The following is a 21,149-nucleotide window of genomic DNA, read 5'->3' as shown; positions in this document are numbered from 1 at the left end:
CATTTATCCACGTGAAACCTCATTTGCTATGTTGCGGCCCATTTATCGAGTGTGTTTATGTCTTCCCAATCCTTCTGCGTCTTCACTACTCTGAATAGCTTTGTATCGTCCGCAAATTTAATCACCTCGCTCGTCATACCAATTTCCAGGTCCCCATTACGTCTTAACCACATTTTGTATATCAAGCTGCCTAGAATATATAAGGACAATAGTATTCTTCTTTCTACCTGGAATACATTAAAATTTATTAATAATTTAACACCTACTCCAATACAGCAATCTATGTGTCAATCCTTATGGTTAAACTCCAAGATACAAATCGGCGAGTCTAAAATCCTCTGGAAACATTGGTTGCAGGCAGGCATACATACTTTGGAAGATGGAATTTCTAATGGGAAAATGGTAAATTTATTACAATTGCAACAATCATTTGGCATATCAAAGCCTCAAGGATTTAAATGGTTTCAGTTGAAAAAGGCCATTCAGAAAGGGCTCCCTGATTGGCGCAACTTAAAAAATCAGTATAGCTTGCCGGGCCTATGTTTCCAGACAGATTTGCAAGGGCACCAGGCAGCCAAGTGGTATAAATTAATATCAGAATATTTGAATTAAAAACCTAAAACAAGTCTAAAAGACATTTGGAGCATTGAGACAAAGCAGCATATTTCTGCTACTCAATGGCCACGGATTTGGACTTGGAGAATGAGATATATAGTGTCAGCATCTATGAGATAAACTTGTTTTTTTCTATTGTATAGAATTTTTTGGACCCCTGTTCATTTGCAAAAGTTAGACAGTTCAAAATCTAATAGATGCTGAAACTGTCATCTTGATATAGGGACACTGGATCACTTGCTAATCTATTGTTCATTGATACTCAATTTTTAGAAGTCTATTTGAGGCAAAATCAATATGATATTGGAAGCTTTGATTCCATTGTCCTATGACATAGTGTTATTTGGGACTTTATTAAAACCTAAGAGTCCAGTTATTGCAAGCAAAAACAGACTTCTTCTTATAAAGACAGGGATAACTAAGCAGTTGATAACGAAAAACTGGGACAGACTGAATTTTAACTTTTGATGTCAATTTTATAGATACGAGAGAATGAATTCGTAACAACTGGGGCATTATAAAAAATTTAAAGAGACTTGGGTCAATTAACGGAACTTGTAAAAATTGATTGAACAAATAAGCCTTTGATTCCGAATTGATTTTCATACATCCAGGGAGGGTGTGTGTGTGTGGGGGAATGTACTTTATATTATTATTTGTCTGGATGTAAGTGCTGATTATTGTATTAATTGATTATATATTCTGTGCACTTTTGTATGTGACTTGAAAATTAATAAATAATTTAAAAAAAAAAAAAAGATCTTGTAATCCTTTTGATTCTAGGACTTTCCCTATCCTCTCCTTCAGCAACGCTTTCATTATTTTTCCAATAACCGAAGTGAGCCTTATAGGTCTGTAGTTTCCTGCTTCATCTCTGGAACCATTTGCTCTTCTCCAATCTCATGAACCACTCCTGTTTCCAGGGATTTTTGAACAAATCTTTAAGTGGAACCGCCAGAACCTCTCTAAGCTCATTCAATATCCTTGGATGGATGCCGTCCAGTCCCATGGCTTTGTCCTCCTTCAATTATTCAAGTTGTTCATAAACTCTTTCTTCTGTGAATGGCACCAGCTTGCCACTCTCATGCTTTTCCTACCTTCAATACTACATATTCTGCTATTTCAGCAGGTCTCCTGTTCTGCACAGTATTGTCTCCATGGTTATGGAGAGAAGCAAGTTCCATTATGAGTCCAAACCTTGTGTCTTAAGTACAGCAACCACTACTGGGCAAGGAAGCCCAATAGGCCACCTCTGTGCCCATCACAGAGAGAATGAACAGTGCATAGGGGATGCAGGAATTTCTGAGGAGGTTAAAGCCTATATGTCCCAGGATGCCATGAGTGGGGATATGATGATGTGGGAAGAAACCATATACTATAGCTGACCCTGGTGTGTAATGCAGTAGTCAATGCCAGATTAGGCAAATTATTTGGTGTCAGAAATAGATGCTGGAAAATCATGTGTAACTTTCTCAAAACATTACAGGTATTTTGTAAGATATACACTGCAAAGAGATGTACATATGTTTCATTTTGCAGTACAGGAAAATCATAACAGTACATAGCAAATTTGTACAACAATTAAAATAATGATAGGGTAAATAAGAACTTTGAAGACATGATCAGCAGTAGGTGAATACCCAAATAAAAGTTTCCAGACACCTGAGCATTTTGTAGCAAATTTTCAATAGTGTGGTGAATCCGTCTATTCTCAACAGGACTGGTATAATTAACTTCTTTGGAAGTTGTCTTAACCCTTTAATTGGCAGATGGTGAAATGGCTGCTTTACATAACTTGATGTTGAATGAGAGCAACAGTGCCAAGTAACAGGCATTTGGAGATGCAGATCTCCCATAAGAGCCATAGAAAACACATGTTACTTCTGAACAACAATGCCAATTAAAGGGCCATGTTGATCAATAGAGTCCTATAAAGTTAGCAGTTTATGGAAAGTCTCTTCTCCCATGCCAAGAGGGAGTGGATGCACACCACATTAAAAAAAAGTCTGGAAAAGCAAGAGAGTCACTGGTAACCATAGGTGTGGAATAAGTTCTCCCATTAATGGTGATTGAGACTAGTGGTGTATTACTGCACCAAATATTATTCACACTCTCCTCACCTCTCGCTTAGATTACTGCAACTTGCTTCTCTTAGGTTTTCTCTCAACTATCTCTCCCCTTTAATCCATGCAAAATTTTGCTGCATGACTTATATTCCGCGAGAGCCACCATACTCACTTTACCCTTCTCCTCAAGTCACTTCATTGGCTCCCCATCCATTTCCGAATGCAATTCAAACTCCTCTTACTGACCAACAAGTGAATTCACTCTGCAGCCTCTCAATCTCTCTTCTCACTTATCTCCTCCTATGCTCCCTCCATGAACTCCATTCATTGGGCAAGTCCCTCTTATCCATACTCTTCTCCTCCACTGCCAACTCCAGACTCCGTCCCTTCTATCTTGCTGCACCATATGCATGGAACATAGCGCCTGAGTCATTATGTCAGGCTCCATCTCTAATAGTATTCAAATCCAAACTAAAAGCCCAATTTTTGAGGCTGCTTTCAAGTCCCAACCCCACTCACCGTAAAATTACCTATAAACAATCCTATCATTCTCTCTCCAAGAAACTCCCCAATCCCTCTATGTCCTATCTGTCCAAATTAGAATGCAAGCCCTTCAGACATGGACATGTACAGCATATGCCTTTCAGCGCTATAGAAATTATAAGTAGTAGCAGTAGTTGAATGATTAGTGTGGCAGATTGAAAACCAAGGAAGTCAGGTTCAAATCCCACTGCAGTTCTATCTAATCTAAACTAAACTAAACCTTAGGTTTGCATACCGCATCCTCTCCACAATCGTAGAGCTCGGCACAATTTCCAAGAGTTGGGAGAGAAAGGAACTCCAATGAAGGTTAAAGGATATAGTGAGAAGAGTATTTGGAGGGCTTAATCACAGGTATATTCTGCTAGTTCTCAATAGGCCAGTGTACAAGGAAATACAAACCTACACATTCTAAGAACATAGAATTTAGGCATTTACTGGAAATAGTTCAAGAATTTTTACCACATGGAACTGAGTAGCTTTCAAGGTATACACAGCGCACAGAAGAGCTCCGATAGTCTTCAATAGATGTTTCAGAATATGAATCGATGGAATAATAACCCATAAGAGAATACTACATGAGTGATTGATACAGCCCTTGGCTCTGAACTAGAAAATGAAACAGGGATGGGGACATGCAAATAACCGCAGGGACAGGACAGGGATTGGAACAAATTTTGCCTTATGTCATTCTCTACCCTGAACTCCTGAGTGACACACTTGCAACTGGTACAGCCACTGGCCCTGTGTTCCACTGTCAAACCCTGATGAAGGTACTACAGCTGACATTGAATTCTAGTGGCACACAAGCAACTTGTGCAGCCGCTGACTCTATATCCCACTGTTATAACCAGATGAAAGATACAGCTCCAAGCTCTCTTTGGAGTTAAGACCAGGTCTCAGACTGGAATTGATGTGACTGTTCAAGCATTGCCAGATATTGTTCAGCTTCTGAAGGGGACATCCCTCCTTCAGACTGGAAAACAGACTTGAAGGCACTGATTACTGCTTCTGGCATTAACTTGGCATTCCTGGTGATAGAAGAAAAAAGATACACACATGGCATCAATCATCTGGAATCTCTCCAAATGTTACACATACAGTATCCCTTTCAGTGTAAGCCAGGGGTCTCAAAGTCCCTCCTTGAGGGCCGCAATCCAGTCGGGTTTTCAGGATTTCCCCAATGAATATGCATGAGATCTGTGTGCATGCACTGCTTTCAATGCATATTCATTGGGGAAATCCTGAAAACCCGACTGGATTGCGGCCCTCAAGGAGGGACTTTGAAATCCCTGGTGTAAGCTGTGAAATTATCTCCCCTACTTACTCTGACCATGCAGATACCTTTCTTTAACTCCCAGTGTTAAGCATGTGAATATCCACTCACTCATCACAAAGACGACAGAGAGCTAGATGCATTAAAGTCAATGACTGTCGCCAAACCAGTTTTGACTTCTTTAGCGATGATCACATTTGCCGACCCAATGCATAAAACGGATCATTGTGTGTTTTTCCCCTTGATCGCCCATTTTCAAATCTGGCCATGTAAATTAACTATTTAATATTAAAATACCACGCAAACTAGCTGAGCGATTGATGCACTAACATTGCTTGGCGATGCACAAAAAAAGCAATGGGTTCTAGCGATCCAAAAAAAGCAACTGGTCAAGACCAGTCACTTATCTGTCTTACTGATATTTCAGCCCTTTTTTTTAACAGGCACAGATGCTGTGTGTGTTACACACACACAATATCTGTCTCATTAAAGAAAAAAGCCCCCCCCCCCCCGAGGTTTCACCACCGAATGGCACAAGGAACTGACCCCCTTCCCCAGCGAAAATCAACAGGAGGGATGCTCACTCCCTCCTGCCAATGGAGGTCCCCCTCATCCTGTGCCAGGCACACCCCCCCGAACCATCCCTTACCCTCCCCCACAAAAAACAATAGTGCTCCCCCGATCCCCGTACTTTTGTCAGAAGCAGGAGGGAAGCTTGGTCCCTCCTGCTCTGAGGCTCGCCAGTCCAAAATGGCGGGCCTTCCCCTCCCTGGTGCATCATGTGATGCATGGGGAGAGGGCTTGAGCCACAAATCCTCCCTCCCTCAAGCCCCAAGCAGCTACGAATCCTCCTCCTTCCCGCCCTGAAGTACCAATGCAGCAGTGGTCCTGAGCCACAAAGCCCTCCTCCCTCCCTCAAGCCCTGATATGGCAGAAGCAGGTGGAGGTCCTGAGCCACGAACTCCCTCGCGCTCTCCCCTCCCTCTTTCTCTTCCTTACCCAATGTGCAGTGGTCAGAGGGAGGCAGCCTCAAAACAGGCTGCTCATGGTCAGTCCTAGCAGAGCCTTTCGTCTGATGCGTCACTAAAGTTTAGTGCATAACTACTGACTTACACTAGGTTTTCTAGAACAGACCTAGCACACAACTCTACTGTTATAGAATGTACACTTAGTTCCCAAGTATTTTTAAATTAAGAATTTCAAACAATGTTATTACACAAAGTAAAGAATATAGAACAAGGGGGTCACGTGATGCTGAGCTAAGGAGCAGACGTGCCTGCCTTGAGCTCCTGCACCCCTCTCCACTTATCTGTGATATTTATCTATTTCGTTTGTGGTTTTTCATCAAAAATTTTACCTTCCTCTCTGTCTAACTGCCTCTTTTACCAGTACGGGTTGGATTTGAGCTTCCCCACAGGCAATGGCCACTAAAGCCCTTTGCAAAGAGAAAGAGAAACCGTCTGATTCCAAGATGGCCGATGGAGTAGGCCCAGAAGGTTCTACTGTCAGCTCTGTCTGGCTGCAAGAAATTGTTACCGAAGTAAAAGTGGTAATAAAACCCTTGTTAGATCAGCGGCTTCAGGCATTAACAGATAAGCTCAAGGTAGTGGATGGACAGTTGGAGTCCATTAAGAGGGAGTTTGCTGCATGTTGCCAGCGAGTCTCCGCGCTGGAGGATGATGTTTCTAGCATAAAAACATCCCAGACGGCAATGCAGACCAAACTACAGTCCCTAGAAGATAAATTAGACGAACTTGAGAATCGCTCATGCTGGGGAAATTTACGTCTGGTGGGTTTGCTAGAGTCCATTGTTGAGCAGGAATTGCGGGGACTTGGCTGGCGGAGACCCTAGCACTGCACTCGACTGCAGGACTGCTCCGAATCGAAAGAGCTCATCGCTTGGGACCAAAGAGGGCTCCTGGGAGTAATCCCCAAGTCGTGATCATCAAACTTTTAAATTGTGTGCACAAAATGGAGATTTTACAAGTGATCTGGGCGCAGGGACCCTTGAGATATGAAAATGCACTGGTCCTTTGCTTTCAGGACTATTCTACCCGGATTTCTCTTCAGCTGAACTGCACCAAAAGCATATACAGTTTGCCCTTCTTTTTCCCGCTAAGCTGAAGATCTAATACTGTGTTTCCCCGAAAATAAGCCCTAGCATCATGGGGGGGGGGGGGAAGGGGATGGCAGGGAGGATGGGGGGTTAGGTTCTTCAGGAGGGTTATAGTGGAGGGAGATTTCTAGACATTTTTTGGGCTGAGGGGTGCACCGTTTTTGTGAATACTGTGTTGTTACTTTTGTTGTTGCTATACTGTTACTGCATTGCTTTGTTCTGAATGCTCAGTCTGTATTTGGGAGTGATATAAATAGAATTACAAAAAAAAGTCCTATAAGCAATTCCATCAAGCCCACAATAAGTGAGAGAAAAGTGTTCTAATTTTAAAAGAAACAATCCTAAGAAAAAAAAGAAAATGGGAACAAAGTCCTAAAATTACTCTAGGCACTGTAATCAATTTTATGACCTTAAGTCAAGCCTAAACAATCATTTCAAATTGTTTCTCATTCGCTTGAAGAAATGACTCCAGTTGTGTGGGTTCCAAAAAAACCCAACAAAAAACAACATAACTTTTTCATATGTTATTCGCTGTTTTCTATTAAAAACCATCGCAAATATAGTGAAACCATGAATAACATGGTGGGAGACCTGGCCTATTCCTGAAGGAGAGGCAAAACACGGTGAAGTGCTGGGAATCAGTGATTTTCTCTGTAAACACTTGGAATTAACGATTTCTCTATGCAAGCTGATGTAATTTGGGGGGAGGAGCCAGCAAGCTAAAAACCATGAATAATCGAAACCGCGAATGCTGAAACCGCGAATACGGAGGGAGAAGTGTACTATCTACTCTTGGTGTATTTAGTAGATTAAAAGTGGTTAAAAAGAACAAAAATAAAATGTAAGAAGTATAAAGAAAAATGAATTCAAGAAATTTGATATAAGTAATCAATTGAATATAAATAGATAATAAGTCATTGGGACTAATGAGGAGTCCAGCCAGCCTGAGTCGAATGACCGAGCTGGTTTTCTGAAGATCCCATGGTTGAACATCAGAAACATCAGCAATCTTGCAAAATGTTGAAAAGAAATTGCACTTGATGAATTTACATTGGATGAATTGACATAAACATCACACCATAACTCCCTTGTAGGTCATGGTGAGCCCCCCCAAACACCCTCAAAACCTACTAGACCCACCTGTCTACCACCCCAGTAGTCCTCATGGCTGGATCCTCGTGGCTCCCAAGGGGCTAAACGTGCCCCTTAGGGCACACCCCTTTGGCCAAGCCCTGTGGCAGCGTGCCACTGAAGCGTCCGCTTTTTCACTCAATGAGTGAAGCCCCCAATGTCAGGTAGGTGGCTTACAAAGTGCCTGCTGTTCAATAGGGCACTTTAAGCAAAGGAAACCGACCAAAAGGCACGCAAATCCAGTCCAACAGGATAGCAGCCAGTACTCTCCGTCACCAGTGCTGCTCCAAGAACACTTTCTCTCAGTTCCCAGTTTTTTGGCATCTAACTTGTAGTTCATTTATAGAATTTCTCCCTGAATATCTCTGTTGGAAATATTCAGTACTTCCTGTTTCAATTAAATTAAAAAGAGTTTAAAAAAACATTAATGTAAGACTTTCATGGAGAAGCAGAGACATGGAAAGCCTGAGTCTTACAGACATTTCCATCAAAATGTGCGCCTACATTTGTTTCCTAGAAATAAACCAGGCACCTATTTACTCACCCAGCTAGATAAATCCAAGCTCTCCCATTATTGATCAGATCCCATACAAGATGTCCATTCTCAATAATCCGATGTTGAACATATACTTTATCCTCCTACAGAGAAAAGAGATCAGTAGTCAGAGTATATTTTTTAAATGCCACTGCAGTATTTAAAAAAAAGTACATTCAGCGCCACTACATAAGTAGTCAGTGGCACTGAGAATCTACAGTATATTCTACAAGCCACCATCCATATCTAGCCACTATAAAGTAATTTCTATAACCTCATCACTCATTTACATGCATAAATGTTTAGCTCATTAGCACTTATACACGTAAATGTCAGCATGCTGTTTAAGCACTATTTGGTAAACATTCTCTTTAACATATAATGAGAGTGTATCTGCGAAGGGAGGCATATCGAGGGGAGGAACATAAGCAGGACATAGGTGGGGATCCCATTTATATGCATAATGTACAGAATATTTAAAGTTATCCATACTCATAGAAACATAGAAAAAGCGGCAGAAAAGGGCTATAGCCCACCAAGTCTGCCCATTCCAAGTATCCCCCCTCTGAATTTACTCCCTTAAAGATCCCACGTGAGTATCCCATTTTTTCTTAAAATCCGTTACGCTACTGGCCTTTATCACCTGGGGTGGGAGTCTGTTCCAATGATCCACCACTCTTTCGGTGAAGAAGTACTTCCTAGGATCGCCATGAAACTTCCCTCCCCTGATTTTCAGCGGATGCCCTCTGGTGGTTGAGGGTCCCATGAGCCAGAAGATATCATCTTCTGACTCGATGCGTCCCGTGATGTACTTATACGTTTCAATCATATCTCCCCATTCTCTTCTTTCCTCAAGTGAGTACAGCCGCAACTTCTTTAGTCTTTCTTCATACGTGAGATCCTTGAGCCCCATGACCATCCTGGTGGCCGTTCGCTGAACCGACTCGATCCTCAGCACGTCCTACCACATTTAGGCACTTGTACTTATGCCAGCGCTATGCTAATACTCTATAATGGAACCTTCTATCAAATGCCCTTGGGGTGCCTAAATAGAGGTGCCCAGTTATAGAATTGTCCCCTAGTGTATTGATACTGGCCGATAGGAGGATTTATATGTTTACTGGCCACTGGTAAATGTATAGTAATGAAAAATGGCACATTAATATTTAGAGACAAGTCAAAACAATAGCAGGCCTCTTCCCCATCTTTCTTGCCTGATCAGCAGTATTCTAATACCTCCATGAAAAGCCATAGTACTCTTATGAAAATGGCATAGAGGGTTATGGGTGACTAAAACTACATCAGGTGTATACCTGACAGGGCCTCCGCGTGTGCGGATCGCCGGACTCGATAGACCATGGGTCTGATCCGGAGATGGCAGTTCTTATGTTCATGCTTTATACAGCTTTTCCTGAAGGCATTATAAAGATTTACAATTAGAAAGAGGACACCAAGTAAAATAGGCGCCAAGACAGAACAAAAAGGTTGCCAGTAATCTAATGTCTTGTCATAGTTTGAGACATAAGTGTTGGAACTAAAGATGTGGTACTATGGCCCAAATAGCAAGGGATGGAAACCTTTCTAAGTCTGGGGAGTATGAAGGAATCAATTTGTTGGTATATGCAAACATAAAAGGAAATATAAACATTTTTATATTTATAAAGGTATGCAGCTAGCAGATTACCAAGAAACTGTGTATGAGCAAGCAGGGTGAGAGAGTGAGTGTGTGTGTTTTCTTGCTGGGCCTTTAATAAGAACTCAGGTAATAAAAGTTAAATTAAATTGAAATCTATGGAGGCAGAGATCTAAAAACTTTACCTTTCAACCAAAAAATTCCTTGCCCCCCAACTTTAGTTCCTGGTTTTAGCTCTGGGCATGTTAGCTGAGCTCAAGCTTCCCGCTTTTGCTCTCTGCTGCATTCTTTTTTTTTTTGCTTTCATAACTATTTAGTTAGATCTTAGAGTTAAAAGCTTTGCTTATTTGATATTTCCTTTTTATAACAGGTACATAAAATTGTATGGTGTGTGGTGTGGTATGCATGCCTGGGATTACAGAATGCAAGTATTTCAAAGGCTCACCTTGCCTCAACCAGAAATGGTGCATTTTTCTACTTAGTTCCAATATTGTGGAACAATTTACCAGTAGAGTTAAGGAAGGAAAAATCATTTCAAAATTTTAAGAGACATCTAAAAGCACATTTTTTTCAAATGGCTCTCCCGAATTGAATAATGGAATGGGGACCACAATCTGCATTAATTTGTACTGATTCATGTTGATTTGGATTTATTTATTTCATATAACAGTTTTAGTGGATATGTTTTAGAAATGTTCATTTCTTTGATGCTCTCAAGCTCTGCCAGTGATAGATCTGTGAAGTGTGCTGTGCTGGGAGTTGTTTTAAGACCTGCACTAAAATATGACTGTTTACTATCAGGCCGCTTCAGAGACTTTTCTATCTCTTAAATTTGTTTTATTTTATTTTTAATTTTCTATTTCTTTGATTCTTGATCTTGGAAATGCATTATATGTTGTTATTACTTATTTTTAGTTTATCAGGTACTTTAGCTAGATTGTGAGCCTTTGGGACAGATAGGGTAGTTTTTCTCAAGTACCTAATTTCATTTTAGTTTGATACATTGTAAACCGTTTAGGTCAGTAAAATGCAGGAGCGGTATATCAAATCTTAAATAAACATAAACACATGTGTTTGTGTGCATTTAATAGGAATATACGTATATTTTGCTGTTCTCAAAATTTAGAACAAACCAGTTTGGCAGAGATCTCTCTGGCCTTTGCTACAAACGCATGATTTCTGGCCTCCTGTAAGGGGCCCTGCTTTCTGTGCTGAAATGGTATCATATAGAGCAAATTGTAAAGAATTCCTTTATGGAATGCAAATGCTTTGACCAATTGTGTGAAGTTTGTGAAATGATGTCACACAATCATTTGACATAAGAAAGTGAACCTGGAATAAATTTGAGAGCTCTGGACAGACAGTATATGGTTTGGAACTTTCTGTAAGACTTCTCCTTTGTACAAATTATATTGAAACTCTATGGAAAGGCTGTATTTGTAACTAGTTGGCTTTTAACAGATATTGAATAAATATTTTCAATTGAAAATACATATATTTGTACAAATTCTTAATTTGGGGTATCTTGGGTAGGGGCTGTAGCCTCCCTTGCTCTAAATGGGGGGGGGGGGCATGAATGCCATGCACCCACCCCCCAAAAATCCAGAGAGAATCAACAAAAACAAAGAAAGGAAGACTGTGAGGCTCTACTGTTCCTAATTGCACTGCTGGCTCTGCTCGGAAACAAGAAGTGTTGTCAGAGGTGGGCGGGACCAGCAACTGTGAGTAGGAACACTGTAGCCCCGTGGTCTCCTGTCTTTGTTTTGCTGAAAATTGCTGTCAGTCTTGAGAACAGCAGACAAACAGGTGGTCAGAGAGGCAAAACTCGTAGGTGACCTCCAGATACCACAATAAACTTCTGCGCACGGCCAAGGACCGCAACACCCAGTCTTGCTCCCATGAACCAGAGGAAGCAAAAGCAAGAAGCTGGACTTACTGAGTCACATGGAAAACGGAAACCACTTTCGGAAGAAAAGAAGGAACAGTACGCAACATCACCACAGAATCCGTAATCTTCAGAAAAGGAACCCTGCAGGAGAGGGCCTGAAGCTTCAAAAACCTGCAGGCTGAGGTGACAGCCACCAGGAAGACCGTCTTGAGTATGAAATCCATCAGAGACACCTGCTCTAGAGGCACATACAGAGGACAAGCAAGAGAGCGCAGAACCAGATTAAGGCTCCAGGTTGGGCAAGGGAGGCCTGAGATTCAACGATCCTCACAGAAAATGAACCACATCTGGATGAACTGCCAATGAGCCCCTCAGGGAAGGAGGGCCCATACACGAAAACCCAGCAATTTGTACCCGGAGCGAAGCTACTGCTAGACCTATCTTAAGGCCATCTTGCAGAAACTCCAGGACCCGAGGAATCAATGGAAAAGAAGAGACCACTCGCCTCGTGGCGCACCAGGCATGGTAACACCTCCAAGCCTTCACATGGGTCGCCACTGTGGACATCCGCTTGCTGTGAAGCAACGTGACAATCACCGCTGAAGAATAGCCCTGGCTAGTCAAGGCTGCGTGCGCTCAAGAGCCATGCCATAAGACCAAAGCGGTCCAGATCCTTAATTGTAATTGGACCCTATGTGAGAAGGTGAGAATGACAAGGGAGCCAGAGTTCCAGAACCTGCTGGAGCCAAACCAAGATGGTTACAGCTGGAGCCAAACCAAGATGGTTACAGCTTATTCAAAATGCTTCCATCAAATTTATATGGAAAGCAAAGAAATTCGATCACGTGATCCAACTTCTTGAGAAATCTCATTGGCTTCCGGTAGTACACCAAAAAACTTATAAGATCTGCCTATTAACATTTAAATCAATATTCCATAAAATCCCGGCCTTCATTAAGCGCGTCTTAATACCCTATACTCCTGCCCGATCACTTAGATCTAACAACCAACACTTGTTGGTCATCCCTTCTTTGAAATCTATTAACACTCGGAGGCAATACATTTTTTTCTGTCGTTGCTCTGCAATTGTGGAATTCCCTGCCAATATATATAAGGGAAGATCGTCTTATTGACAGATTTAAAAGCAAGTTGAAATGCTTTCTTTTTAAAGATGCTTTTAACTGTTAACTTTTTTAGAACTTTATTGCTATTTTCATTTCTGCCAGACTGTTAGTGTTGTCATTTCCCCCCATCATTTTTTCCTTATTTGTCTTCCTTTACTGTCAAATATTGTATTTCTTTCCCTTTTTTCTTTAGGGTCTGTTTTTGTCCATCGTTTGGTGTATATTAATGAGCTTGTCCCACCGTATTGAGAAATGTATTACGTGTTTTTAGACTTGTACATTGCTTTGTATTAAGATTAAGCAATTCATCAAATTTTAATAAAACTTGAAACTTGAATATCACGGACGCCTCAGGTAATCAGGTGCCACCAGAATCACCAGACCCTCGTGGGCTGCTATGCACTTCTACAGACGCCCATTATGGGCCACGGAGGGCTTTCTTGTTGGCCGCCGTTGCCATGAAGTTGAACGTGGGACAACCCCAATGATCCACTATGCAAACGAAAGCTCTTCAAGAGAGTGACCACTCTCTGGGAGTCCAGCATCTGACAACTGAGAAAGTCTGCTTGGACATTGTCCACTCCTGCCACGTGCGTCACAGACCGCACTATGAGGCATCTCTCTGTTCACCAAAAGAGCAGCTGAGCCTCCACACTCAGAGAGGGACTCTTCATGCCCTCTGACAACTGACGGAAGTCACCACCGTGGCATTGTCCAAAAACACATGGACAGCACGATGATGGAGATAACTCTTGAAGAGGAAAAGGGCCAGCCGAATTGCCCGCAGTTCCAGGCAACTGAACGACCACTTGTGCTCTGAGGGTGCTCACCGGCCCTGAAAAGGGACAGACATTCACACAGCTCCCCATCATGATGGAGATAACTCTTGAAGAGGAAAAGGGCCAGCCGAATTGCCCGCAGTTCCAGGCAACTGAACGACCACTTGTGCTCTGAGGGTGCTCACCGGCCCTGAAAAGGGACAGACATTCACACAGCTCCCCATCCTTTGAGACTTGCATCAGTCAACAAGATCACCCAGTTCGAGACCCGGAGCGGAAGACCCTGGGACAATGAGAGAGGACGCAACCACCACACTAAACTGCTGCACGCCACTGTCATCCTGGGCAGGGATGCATGTAATAGGTCCCGTTATGGATTCCAGCATGAAAGCAGGGCATCCTGCAACAGATGTAGGCGGGCTCTGGCCCAAAGAACCACATCGATCGATGCCACCATGGTCCCCAGAACTTGGAGATACTGCCAAGCCGTCGGGACTGGAGTGGCCAGAAGGTCCCTGATAACCTACTGTAGCTTCTCCTGATAGGACACGGGCAGAGACACTTTGTTCTGATCCGTGTGAAACCAAACTCCCAGATACTCCAAATCCTGGGTGGACTCTTTCTGAAATTGATCACCCAACCCGGACATTGAAGCAACTGTACTGCCTTATGCCCCTTGAACAGAGGGCACTCTGATCAACTAGTTGTCCAGATACAGGTGAACCAGGATATCCATGGAGCGCAGATAGGTTGTAACCACCATTATCACTTTGGTGAAGTTCCGGAGTGCTGTCCCAACCCAAAGGGCAGTGCCGCAAACTAGAAATGTTGCCCCAGAATATGGAATCACAGGTACTTCTAGTGGTCCGGGAAAATGGGAATGTGGAGATCCGCCTCCATCAGATCCAGGGAGGCTAGAAACTCCACCTCACTCTATGAGGTGGAGTTTTGCTTTATCAAGATTTGAATTACCTCACTTTCATCTTCGTTGTCTTTGAGGCTAGAAACTCCTCCAGCACCACCGATGAGATCACCGAGCACACCGTCTCCAATGCAGACCCTGTCCAAACAGGAGCTGACCCTTGAAGGGCAATCAGCTCAATGTAGCCTTAGAAGATGAATCATCAGACTACTGCAGGATCCAGAGCATCCTAAGAGCTGAAACAGAATAGGCGCCAAGCTTGGTGAAAATGTTAAAGATGTTATACAGGGCAGCCGCCATGTAATCTATTCTAGAGTTGAGAAAATCCAAATCCTGAAGCACCACAATGTCAGCTTAGAGTGGCATGCCCGAGCCACGAAAGAGAAGGTCGCCGCTGCTTTGATCCCAGCTACGTCTGAATCAAAAAGATGCTTAAGGAGAAAATCCACACGTAGGTTCTGGACATCCTTCAAGATCCCCATGCCCCCATCGTCTAGGGAGAGATGTAAGCTTGGTGATTTGTGCCACCAAAGAATCCACCTTCAGTGAAGTAAAGCACTTGTTAAAGCCATCCACCATGGGATAAAGCTGCACCATGGCTCGAGCACATTTCAAGGGACCCTCAGAAGTCTCCCTGATAGCTGTAAGAATACAGACAACATCAGGATGATCAGGAAAAGAGGCAGATTGTAGCCTCTGGTCACTCATAAGGGAACATTCAGCAGAGACCAGCTGGTCTGTCTATAGCTTCAATTCCTGCAGAAAATCAGGAGATTAAATCCACATGGTGTGCGGGTTAGAAGAACCTGCGCACAGTGGAGTCCTCCCCCAAATCACAGGCTCCGCACCAGTCCGGATCCTGGAAATCTGCCAGATTCGCCATGTCCGTGGCTGCCGTAGAGCTGCCCTCCGAAAGCAGAGGAATGGAAAGAGTGCATGGCAACAACTGCGGGCACAGCCAACTTACTCCCCGGTACACTCGCAGGAAGACAAGTAGAAAGTCCCTGGTCCCTTGGAGCAGGGACCCTGTGATCAGCATAAAAGCCAGTGGAAGGGAAACAGGCAGGTTCTTTTTAACTAAGTATGCCTGATAAAGCATGTGCACAAATTCCAGGGGAAAACCATCCTCTGTGGCGGGAACTGACTTCAGCATCTCAGATTTGGAATGTTTGAAAGATTTATGAGGTTTTTCACTGGAGCTGCACTTGTGGTTCACCAAAACATTGCCAGCGCACTCCTCAGGGCCCCCTGACGTCAATTTCATGGGAGTCGGGGCAAAAGGCGCTTGAAGATCCTCGTGGTCTGCAGTGGAGCGCAACCGACAGCCATCTACCGCAAAAGAGGTATGAATCCATCCCATCCTGCCCTGGGGAGGTCATCTATGTGGTTTTCTTTCAAAAAATGAAGCTGGCAAGTATGAAAAATAATTTTTTAAAATCAGATGTGGGAAAAATCCCAAATGGCCACTGAGGCCCTGTTTTTGACAAAAATAGCCCAGGAAAACCACAGAGAACCCTTAAAAACAGAGATTTTATGATTTTTTTTTTTTTGGGGGGGGGGCATAGGACATTCAGGGAAACTACCTAAAACTCCCTTTTTAAAGACCCCTCCCCCAAATCTCTGATTTAAGCTGTTAGCTTGCTCTCACAGAACCATGTGCCACAGGAAAACTGCAACATTTTACTCACTACCCTGAATGAGAGAAACTGCTTGCAGCTGAACACAACTTGTTGGGAGATCCTTTGCCTCAGTGAACTGGAAATCTGGATTTCAAGTCTTCTGACTGCCCCACAGTCCTGATAAGCAAGACCGGAGACCTCCGACACCCTTGGGCACACCGAGCAAATGCCTGGCGGAAAAGCGCAGTTTGGCTCTGATCCCAATTGCGCTTCCATGGAACCATCTCAGCCTGCGCTACACCCACTAGCGGACAAACCTAGGGTGAGCTAGCTCCCAAGGGAAAGGTCCCAGAGCCCCAATCTGATATGCAGACATTCTCCCATAGTCTGTGATCTCCCGCAGGGGACCTCCACAGCACGAGGGCGAAAACTGCGAACTAAAAATACTGAAAGATCACAAAATAAAACATGAGCAGAAAAGATGAGCTCCTACAGCTAGCTTGTAAAAGACTGGTGAGTATTCTCAGGGAGGAGGGTATGTAAGGGACGGGGGTAAAAGTCTTTGAAGTTTTGAGGCTTACTACAGACCCTGGCGGGTGGAAGGAAATAACCCAGTGGTCCCAGAATAAAGTGGAATTATACCAAGAAAAAAGACCATTTAAACTAAATTAATTTATGGAGCATGTATAGTTGGGCAGACTGGATGGACCACTCGTGTCTTTATCTGCTGTCATTTACTATGTTACTGTTACTATGTAAGAAATATCCTTTAGATATCGTTCTCTGTCTTGTCAAACTTGAAACACTTGGTGCATTTGTGATACTTTTTCTCTTATCACCAGAAAGTTTTGCTTGTCTTCTTTGTTTTGCTACTTTTCTGGTTTCTTCTGAAATTCAAGGTGATTTCTTGGCTTTCTTTCTCTTCTGGAGTGTTTTTTCTAGCTTCAGGGAGTTAACAGGCAGATAGACAAGGATGACCTGGTCGACATTGTATATTTGGATTTTCTGAAGGCGTTCGACAAGGTTCCGCATAAATGACTACTACGAAAAATTGCGAGCCATAGAAACGAGGGTGAAATACTCACATGGATTAAAAACTGGTTGGCAGATAGGAAACAGAGAATGGGGGTAAATGGACAATACTCGGACTGGAAAAGCGTCACAAGTGGAGTGCCGCAGGGTTCAGTGTTTGGACCCGTGCTCTTCAACATATTTATAAACGACCTGGAAATTGGTAAGACGAGCGAAGTGATAAAATTTGCAGAAGTTATTCAGAGTAGTGAAGACGCAGAAGGATTGGGAAGACCTACAACGTGATATAAATACGCTCGAGAAATGGGCTGCGACATGGCAAATGAGGTTTAACGTGGATAAGTGTAAGGTGATGCATGTCGGTAACAAAAATTTTATACACGAATACAGGATGTCTGGTGTGGTACTCGGAGAGACCCCCAGGAAAGAGACTTGGGAGTACTGGTCGACAAGTCAATGAAGCCATCCGCGCAATGTGTGGTGGTGGCGGCGGCGGCGAAATGGGCGAACAGAATGCTAGGAATGATTAAGAAGGGGATCACGAAAAGATCAGAGAAGGTTATCATGCCACTATATGCCCTCACCTGGAATACTGCATCCAGCACTGGTCGCCGTACTTGAAGACGGACACAGTACTACTCAAAAGGGTCCAGAGAAGAGCAACTAAAATGGTTAAGGGGCTGGAGGAGTTGTCGTACAGTGAGAGATTGGAGAAACTGGACCTCTTCTCCCTTGAAAAGAGGAGACTGAGAGGGGACATGATCGAAACGTTCAAGATAATGAAGGAAATAGACTTAGTAGATAAAGACAGATAGTTCACCCTCTCCAAAGTAGGGAGAACGAGAGGGCACTCTAAAGTTAAAAGGGGATAGATTCCGTACAAACATAAGGAAGTTCTTCTTTACCCAGAGAGTGGTGGAAAACTGGAACGCTCTTCTTTATAGGGGAAAACACCCTCCATGGATTCAAGACAAAGTTAGATAACTTCCTGTTGAACTGGAACGCATGCAGGTAAGGCTAGACTCAGTTAGGGCACTAGTCTTTGACCTAAAGGCTGCTGCGGTAGCGGACTGCTGGGCACGATGGACCACTGGTCTGACCAAGCAGCGGCAATTCTTATGTTCATCACTTTGCATGTACTCACTTTAAATGACATCTGTCATTTGTATACCCAGTCTTCTAGTCTCATATGGTCCTTTTGTAATTTTTCACAATCTTCTTGTGATTTAACAACTTTGAATAAACGTTGTATCATCAGCAAATTTAATTATTTTGCCAGCTATTCTCATCTCTAGATCATTTACAAATATGTTAAATGCAGCAGTCCCAGCACAGCAATGCCGACTATCTACCCTTCTCCATTGGGAATGACATTTAACCCTACTCTGTTTTCTATCTTTGACACAGTCTCCAATCCCATGACTTTTTAATTTCCTCAGGAGTCATTCATGAGTACTCTGTCAAATGCCTTTTGAAAATACAGATACATAATATCGACTAACTCACTTTTATTCACATGTTTATTCATCCTTCCAAAGAACAATTAGTGAGGCAAGATTTCCCTTGACACGGTTTCATTAATTCATGCCTTTGTATATGCTCTATAATTTTGTATTTTATAATAGTCTCTACCATATTACCTGGCACTGATGTCAGGCTCACCAGTCTATAATTTCCCGATCACCTCTCGAACCCTTTAAAAAATTTGGCATTACATTGGCCACCCTTCAATCTTCGGGTACCATGCTTGATTTTAAAGATAAATTACCAGTACACATACTAACACTAGCTCTGCAAATTGATTTTTAAGTTTTATCAATACTCTGGGATGTAAACCATCCAGTCCAGATGATTTGCTACTCTTAAAATTGTTAAATTATGAGTAAATAAGAAGCAGGGGTAAAATATTTATCCCAGGACAAGCAGGCAGCATATTCTTAACGCATGGGTGACGTCACCGACGGAGCCCCGGTACGGACCTTTTTAACTAGAAAGTTCTAGTTGGCCGCACCGCGCATGCGCCTTCCCGCCCGACGGAGGAGTGCGTGGTCCCCAGTTTCTTTGTTTCCGCGGAGCGAAGAAGACGCGTGTTTTTTTCAACGGCCGTTGAAACTACTTTTGCCTTCCCGAAATTTTCCTGTTATTTTACTTTTCTTACCTTCAGGTTCCTTTTTATTCTCCTTTGCAAAAAAAAAATTAAAAAAATACTTTCTTTTTTCTCCTTTTTCGAACTAGCCCCGGCGGGGCCTGTTGCCACTATACAGGCCTCCGGGTTTGATTTTGCGGAGGCCGTATTTTCATTCATGCCCCCGCAGCCAGGTTTTAAGAAGTGCCAGCGGTGTGCACGCCCGATCTCCTTCACTGACCCACACAATTGGTGCTTGCAGTGTTTGGGTCCTGAGCTTCGGGCGGACTCCTGCACCCGCTGTGCCACTCTTAAAAAACGGACACTTAAGAATCGCCAGATCCAGCAGAACATCCTATTCGGCACCGGGTCTGCGATGGAATCCACTGCGTCGACGGCGGTACCGCCAAAATCGACACCCACCACTTCGACGACGCCCGATCCGACATCGGCGCCGCTGGCGCCAGGTAAGCCGGCTAAGAAGCCTTCCTCTTCCCTCAAGCGCCCGCCAGCCACAGGGGCGGCACCGGCATTACCGGCTTCACGCCGGCCCCGGAAACGCTTCGCCCCGATCTCGGTGAGTGCCTCGTCATCGGCCTCCTCATCGCCGGGGCGTGGAGCGGCACCTATGGAACCGAAACAGAAGAAAGCGGTTCCGGTGCCACCCTTGGATGACCGCATCGCGGCCATCCTCCAAACGCAATTACAGGAACAGCTGCAGCATCAACTCCAGCACCTGTTACCCACTATCCTGGCACCGCTCCTTTCGGTACCAGACCGGCCCGAGCCCCGCACCGAACTACCGGTATCCACCCCATCGGTGCCACTTAATACGTCCATGCCGATTCTCTCGGCGGAACAACTCCGTGCCCATCCTGTAGTTCACTCACATACCACTACAGATCTGCCTTGAGACCGGGCGGGGCACCGTTCTTCCCGGGACCGGGACCGGGACCGACACCGATCTTCCTCTCCCGGTACCGTTTCGGTGCGCTCGGGCAAGTCTCTATCTAAGACCCACCATACCGAGCCTTCCACCCCGGTTTCTTGGCATGCGCACCCGGAGGTCCGGGACCTGGACTTATGGGAAGAATCCCCTCCCGGTACCGAGGAGGATGTCTCCTCATCGGACGAGGAACCCTCAGCGCCCGATACCACTTCCAAACCTGAACAATCCTCGTTCTCCAAGTTCCTCAGGGAGATGTCAGCGGCTTTGTCTCTCCCTCTAGAGTCAGACTCCAAAAAATCCCAAGCCTTTCTAGAGGCCCTGGATTTTGACCAACCGCCTAAGGAGTTCCTTAAGTTACCCGTGCATGACATCCTGAAATTTGTCTCCCCACCGGCTAGAGGGTGTAAATATAAGAGATACCATCAACAACTGCTATCGTACCAAGCAGCCACATGGGGTAAAGACTTAGAAAAACTAATTGCACACACAAACAACTATGGCGAATTTAGGAAACACCTAAAAACCTACCTATTCTTGAAATACCTAGGTAACGAACCAGAACATCAGCCCCCCTCATAATACCACCACATACCCGATCCTGTAAATTGTAAACCCCAACCCTAATCACTAACCATGAACACTCCATTCAATTCATGGAATATTTCTAAATTTGTGTAAGCAGCATGGCACTTCCTGGTCTTGCAGCACACAAACTGTTGTTAATATTATTAATGTTGGAATTACCAGATGTACAATGCTATACCCTTTAATTCGCTGTACGTACAGTTTCTCTTTATTG

The 21,149-nt window shown here is 43.8% G+C and overlaps 1 protein-coding gene across 3 annotated transcripts in view; it reads right to left on the bottom strand.

The window, feature by feature from the left end:
• Positions 1–771: 771 nt before the first annotated feature.
• The window catches only part of NDOR1 (NADPH dependent diflavin oxidoreductase 1), a 260,429-nt gene continuing 240,051 nt past the window's right edge, over positions 772–21,149 (bottom strand). For all 3 annotated transcript variants that reach the window (XM_033961410.1, XM_033961409.1, XM_033961411.1), the window contains exons 14-15: positions 8,289–8,383; positions 772–4,252 (exon numbers count right to left, since the gene is read on the bottom strand). In XM_033961410.1, coding sequence (XP_033817301.1) covers positions 4,108–4,252; positions 8,289–8,383 — 240 coding nt within the window. In that variant the 3' untranslated portion in view covers positions 772–4,107. The remainder of the gene's footprint in view (positions 4,253–8,288; positions 8,384–21,149) is intronic.

The sequence above is a fragment of the Geotrypetes seraphini genome, chromosome 10 (genome assembly GCF_902459505.1).
Source record: "Geotrypetes seraphini chromosome 10, aGeoSer1.1, whole genome shotgun sequence".
Lineage (NCBI taxonomy): Eukaryota > Metazoa > Chordata > Amphibia > Gymnophiona > Dermophiidae > Geotrypetes > Geotrypetes seraphini.
Note: the sequence above shows the minus strand (reverse complement) of the source record. Positions and strands in the feature narration are given on the sequence as shown.